General features: G+C 36.1%; 1 protein-coding gene across 2 annotated transcripts in view; it reads left to right on the forward strand.

The window, feature by feature from the left end:
- The window catches only part of Ulk2 (unc-51 like autophagy activating kinase 2), a 113,740-nt gene that overhangs the window by 9,309 nt on the left and 97,591 nt on the right, over positions 1-6,840 (forward strand). For both annotated transcript variants that reach the window (XM_004646376.3, XM_023706610.1), the window contains exons 4-5: positions 2,297-2,329; positions 2,611-2,647. In XM_004646376.3, coding sequence (XP_004646433.1) covers positions 2,297-2,329; positions 2,611-2,647 — 70 coding nt within the window. The remainder of the gene's footprint in view (positions 1-2,296; positions 2,330-2,610; positions 2,648-6,840) is intronic.

Here is a 6,840-nt window from a genome sequence, read left to right on the forward strand (position 1 = left end):
AAAAAAAAAGGAAAACATTCAAAGTTCTCAGCATTTAATTTCTCAGTAACTTTAGGGATCATATGATGTTTTGGTTTAGATTTGATCAGATTTCACAGTGAAAAGTAGTTCACAAAAGGGATGATTTAACTCTTAGGTATATATTTTTTGTTTTGATTTCTGATAAGAGGAAGTACTTGATCTTCTAGCCTGCTGGGCACTGGCTGTTCTCTACCTTCTTCCTGATTTGTTAAGAGAGCTGTTGTTAAGAGATGGCAGGCTAGAAACTGTTTTAGGTCCTTCCTTCATGGTGTGATCCTGCTGTGGCAGGTGTTAGCTCCTAGTTCTTTAACAAAAAATAAATGGTAACCATTTTTGTAGGCTTCTCTGTATCTCTGGGATCAAAGAATTTTGGCATAATTTATTTTAGGTTTGGTTTTTTTTTTATCTAGTGCTTGAGAATAAGTGAAGCAGATTATTCTAAGTCACTGAGTTTCTTGCAGATGTAATTTTACATTCAGGTTTTGAACTGAGTAATCCAGTCCCTTGGTGGCTATGGTGAAACAACTTTGTGCTAGCCTATTGTGTTATTCATTGTTGCAGAGGTCGTGAAGCCAGCCTGCTGGGAGGTTTATTTTTGGTCAAGGTGAACTGATACTTTTCTTAAATCCAGAAAGAATGAGTTAATACAAAGATGAGATAATAAGGTCTTATAAATTGAGATTAAAAAATTTTTTTCCCTGTGGTACTAAAGATGGAACCCATTCTGCTATGGATGCTATGCAATTGCTGTACTGTTGAGCTACTTGTAACCCTACCCTCCAACTTCTTACAATTAGATTCATCAGACAGAATTATTTTATGGAATTGCTTTCTTTTCAGATTCTTAATTTCTGTAATTACTTTATTATGGGGTAGGATGAAATGTTTTGTTTTGTTTGGCAGAACGGGGGATTGAGCCATCTCCCTGGCCCAAAAATATTTTCTTGACTGATACTGGTTTTTGAACTGACTCTGAGGAGTACTGCTGTAAAACACCCCACTTCTCTCCTATCCCTTTTTGTTTTTCCATAGAACCTTATATTTGAATTTAGGACCTTGGTGAAGCCCAGAGGTGCTTGGAAGTACCATTTTCAATCATATTTGAACACAGGCTCAAATTGAGCCATGAGGCAGCCCATTTTATTTTATTTTTTCCACACCTTTGAGACAGGGTCTCTATTTAGTCCAGGTGGATCTTGAACTCAGTATGTGGTCCATGCTGGCCTTGAATTGTAATTCTTTTTTCTCAGACTCATAGGTACTGGGAAATCAAGTGTGTACCACCATATCTGGCTCTCAATTTAATATTATAAAAATTCTTTGAAGAGTCAACTAATATGTCTTAAAATTACTTATGGAAGCAGCAGATCTGGAATTATATAAATTTGACTTTGTAAAATTCCTCAAATTAGTTCCTTAAAATCTTAGAACATACCTTGGTGCAACATACGATGAAACACTTTTTTTGCCAGCAATTCTCTGATGTGATTATCCCAAACAAACATAAAAACTAGAAAAACAAAAGAACTCTGTATCCTGAGTCATGTGTTCCAGAAATCAGAATGTATATTTAGTATTGCTAAGAAGGATTGTAAGTCACTCAGTGGATAGAATATTGCTCATATTTAGCTATCTGGAATGCTGCTCAGAAACTTTTCAAAATGGAAATACTCAAAGGATGAAAGAATTTTCTTTGTTTATAAGTGGTAGGTATACCCTGCCTTTTGTCTTACGTATTGTTTTAGGTCAGTCATAACCAAAAATTAAATCATTCTTTAGTTCTTGCCATAAACAGAATCAAACTTTTTCCTTTTTGTTTTTCTTTCATGGTGTTGGAAATAAAGTTGGGGTCTTATACATGCTAGGCCAGGAGTGAGTTACATCCCTTCTTGATGACAGTAGTATTATCAGAACATGATTTGAAGAGGAGATTCTTAAGTCATTGTTGGGAGTTTCACTTTATGATGGATTTTGTGAGTTTACTGGTTTAATAGTGAAAAAGTATTTTTTTAGAAGTATATTTTTAATTTGTTTCTTGGGTTTTTTTGAGACAGTATTTCACTATGTAGTTTAGGTTGGCCTTGAACTCAGTACTTACTTAATCTAAGTTGACCTCAAAAATCACTTCTGACCCATTCTCCTGAGTGCTGGGATTACAGGCATACACCACCATGCCTGGCAAGTAATAAGCAAGTGTATTTTTATTAACTATCATTATTTTTAAATTTAGCATTTAATATTTTTTTCTAAGTGATATTCTATGTTTGCTTTCTAGGAATTACCCAACTCTGTCTTCCTGGTGATGGAGGTAGGTATTATGTAAGCTCCCACTTGATTTATTTGTAATTTCTTTTGATAGTATGTACTTTACAATTGACAGTAGGTAATTACTGTATTAGAAATTTAAAGTTAATAAAATCAATTTTGTAATTTAAACTTTATAAAGTAGGTAAAATTTAAAGTTTTATTACATAATGTTTTACAATTGAATTTGTATTAATACTAGTGATTTTTTTTTAAAAAAATAACAGACTGGATTGAATTTATCTTGCTTCACTGTCTTTAATTACTTTTTCTTTTGTATGTCAGTATTGCAATGGTGGAGACCTCGCAGATTATTTGCAAGGTAATTTTGTGTGTATGTGTAAATGTTCAGTAAGATAATACTATAGTCTGTTTAATCCAAAATCTGCTTGTTTGCTTCTTAAAAGATACAGTACTAATACACAAAAAGATAGAATGAAGGATGTAGTCATTATGAACTATAAACATATACTAATAAAAAACAGATAGTAAAAGGTTAATATATACTATACAACCCATAAACAGATAACAGCAATTGGTGGTAAAAACACTAATACCTCAGTGGATAGAATATTGCTCACATTCACAAATTGTATAGAGAATATCAAATACAGCAATATATAGCTTCAGTTTAAAAATAGTGTTGTTGGGCTGGCGAGATAGCTCAGTGGTCTAAAGCACCTGCTTAGGCAAGCTTAGGCAGGCACAGGGGACTGTGGTTTGATTTGATCCCTGACACTACATGCCACACCAGCCCCACCCTGAGGGTGGACTGAGCCAGCCAAAATAAATAAAAATGGTGTTGTTGATGTGCCCCACCAAGCTTTTCTGCAGTGCCATTTCTGTCCTTCCTTGGAGGCAGCTATTGTCCTGAATTTAGTAGTTAAAAAAAAAAAAAATCAATTTTAGGAAAAGAATATTTCAGAATGTCAGTTGCAAGTAGACAGAATGTAGTGAGATGAATACTTTTATTCACTCCTGGCAAAAAGGAGTTGAATCTACAAAACACTCTACTTGTTCTTCTGCCTTATTGTCCACTCTGAATCTTGCATTCTTTGATATCCTTGATGTTCGCGGTGAAAATATGTTTTTTGCTGGAGCTAGATCAAGTGGCACTTAGCGGTTCAGTTATGTGGATTAGAATATCAGTTTCCTTCATAAACAAATGTTAGTCACCAGTATAAAAAATTTTCCTGATTTAGTTTAATTTTGGCAGCAGTTTTGTCCATAGCTTTGAACTTTCTGTTTTGTTTTGTTTTTGTGTGATCGTTTTGAGATAGGGTCTCACTTTGTAGTTTATGCTGGCCTCAAATGACAGGAATCCTCCTGCCTCAGCCTCCCTCCTGAGTAAGTGCAGGGACTACAGGCATGTGCCACCACACTCAGCTAGTTTTGAACTTCATATTTGATTTTCTAAAACAGTATTGTTAGGAGAGGGAACTAAATGACAAAGATTTTAAGAGTTTGAATGTTAAATTTAGGCAGGCAGATAGCTTTCTAGTTTCAGTGTGTATACCACTTAAATGCTGTGATTTTGGCTACATTTATTTTTATTGGTACATGATTGCTATCCATAATGATTATATTCATCATGGGGAGTACATGCAGCTAAAACATCATAATTCTTTTTATTTCCCTACCTCTCTTCATCCTATCCTTTCTCTCCGTTCCATTTTATTTTTTAATCTATGAGTTCTCTCTGCCACAGTTTTAGGGAATATTTGCAGTTTTAAAACACTTCTGAAAACATGTGAAAATGCTGGGCCTGGTGTAATATACCTATAATCCCTGCACTCTGGAGACTGAGGCAAGAGGATGCCATAAATTAAAGGCCAACTTGGGCTAAATAAGCAAGTTCAAGGATAGCCTGAACTACATAGTGAGACCCTGCCTCAAAAACAAAAAATTTGAAAGAAATTATACTTTAGGCTGGGGAGACAGCTCAGTAGAATAAGTGCCTGCCTGGTAAGCACAAGGTCCTGAGTTCAATCCCCAATACCTAAAAAAGAAAGAAAAAAAGTATACTTAAGAAATTGTCTAGATTTGGCATTAATATAGTAACCATTGACTATCAGCATTTTTTAAGTGTGGCTAGGCCTAATGAGCTGTAAGTGAATATACTCTAAATGCACACTGAAGTTTGAACACTTCAGAAGGAAAGAGTGATTGAATCTTATTACTTTTAAAATATTCATTATAAGTTAAAATGATAATATTTTAGACATATTGGGTTAAAATATGAATGTTTGTTGTTTGTCTTTTGTTTGTTTTGAGACAGGGTCTTTTATGTAGTTCAGGCTCACCTGGACTCACTATTTTGCCCAGACTGGCCTTGATCTTGTGATCCTCCTGGCTTAGCCTCCTAAGAGCTAGAATTGTAGATATGTGTCATTATTCCTAGCTACTTACTTTGTAAAATGTAGCCACTAGAAGATTTAAACGTACATACATGTCTTACATTATATTTGTTTTGGAGAGCACTGCTCTGCAAAGTTTGGAATGTATAGAGGGTCAACAGCCATTGTATCACAGCATGAACATTTAGTTCTTTTATTTGCTGTTATGAATGAAAGTTAAACATTTCCAAAGCAGAGAAAGCAAATTCAGTCAAATTGCAGTTTTAAAATTAAACAAATAATCCGAGCAGTTGGAAGGCTAAGGCAAGAGGAACACTGACAGTTGGAGGCCAGCCTGGACTACATAATAACATCTCGTCTCAAAAAACAAAACAGAACAACAAAAATAAAATAAAATAAAACAAATTTTAGCTGAGTGTGGTAATGCCAACATTTCAGTACTGTAGAAGATTGAGGTAGGTGGATCAAGCTTAGCCTAGGCAACTTAGTGACTTCATGAGAACCTGTCTCAAAAAATGAAGGGTGGGAGATGGAATTTAGTGTGAAGTCAGTGGGTTTAATTTCCAGTGTCACAAAAATGAAACAAATTCTAAGTTACTAAGTAAATTATACTTATTAGTTATTATAGAACATACTGTGATAGCTATAACTGGTCCTACCTTAGTGTTAATGTGCTCAAAAAAATTCATTAAAGAGTTTTGATGTTAGCAAAGTCTTTATTAAAATATCCATTTTTTGCTAGAGATGGTGATACATACCAGCAATCCAAATATGAAGGAAAGTGAGATAGGATTACCTTAAGGCCTGGGCTATATAATGGGTTCAAGGCCAGCCTGATAAACATAGCGAGACTCTGTTTCATAAGCCCTTCCACTCCTCCAAAATATGAAGTTTGTGTTTAGGACAGCTTAAACTAGTTTATTGCAGGGCCTTGGCCAAATAGGCAACGACTTGCCATCCCTAACAAATTGAAGATGTAGAATCTTTTTTTTTTTTTTTTGTACTGAGAATCAAACTCAGGAACTTACGCTTACTATACAGATGCTTGTGTCACTGAGCTATATCCCTATACCAAAGACATAGGCTCTTGGGGCAGACTACACTTGGAAGATATCTTAGAGAAGTTGTCTTTCCTAAGAGTTCTAAATACTAACAATATAATAAACCATAAGCAATGTACAATCATCACTCCAGAAATTAAACTTAGAAAGGAAAGAAAGAAAATGGGAAAAGGCTTAAACAAGAAGCAGCCCTAAATATCCAGTGCATCAAAGGCAAACCCAGGAGGCAGTGAGGTGGGACAGTATGAAAGACAACCACTAGAACTCTCTGAAGTGGTAACAACAAAGCAATTAAATGAGGCTCTACAAACAAACAAAACAAATAGGAATAATCTTTTAGGTAACAGCAAAGATGGTGTATACAGTGAAAACCATGCTTAGTGACTATAGAGCAGATTCATACACACACCCACACACACACTGTATTGGTCAGGGTGTTACTTAGAGGAACAGATATTAACACAAGGTATACAATGTATAAGGAATTACAAGGTTGGCTTACTACAGTCAGCTGCAGAGTCAGATGGGGGAGTGTGCAGAGGGCATCTGCACACCCAAGACTGAGGAGTTCAGTCCCAAAGTCTGAAGCTCACTGCTGTGCTCCATGCAAGTCTCTATTTGTCAGTTGATGGGTCTGCGAGGGAAGACTGAGGAGTCTGTGATGGATGCTGAAGAGTCTGCGATGGAAGGTGAAGGATCCAAGCCAGAGGTGGAAGAGTCTGCGCTGCAAGCCAGATGATGAAGTCCAAGCTGAATATAAAGACTGAAGCTCCTCCGATGAAATGGAAGATCGACTACTTCCTCAGCCCCTTTATATGGTCTCTTTGTGCTGAGTCACTCTGGGGGCAGAACCAATTGTGCCCCTGGGCGGGACCCCCACCAGCCGGAAGTGCACCGCAGAGTCATTGGGCCAAGTTGACACAATGTATCAACCACTACAATCCACCCCTTGTCAACTTGGCATATTTTAAACCAGTCTCCAAATACAGAGGTATGCATATAATTACACCTAACATTGTTATAACTATCCTGCATACAAATGGAAATGTGCTAATACCCTTACCCAAATAGAAGGTAAGTTTTTTATGCTTAATATT

The sequence above is a fragment of the Octodon degus genome, unplaced genomic scaffold (assembly GCF_000260255.1).
Source record: "Octodon degus isolate 3935 unplaced genomic scaffold, OctDeg1.0 scaffold00266, whole genome shotgun sequence".
NCBI classification, from domain to species: domain Eukaryota; kingdom Metazoa; phylum Chordata; class Mammalia; order Rodentia; family Octodontidae; genus Octodon; species Octodon degus.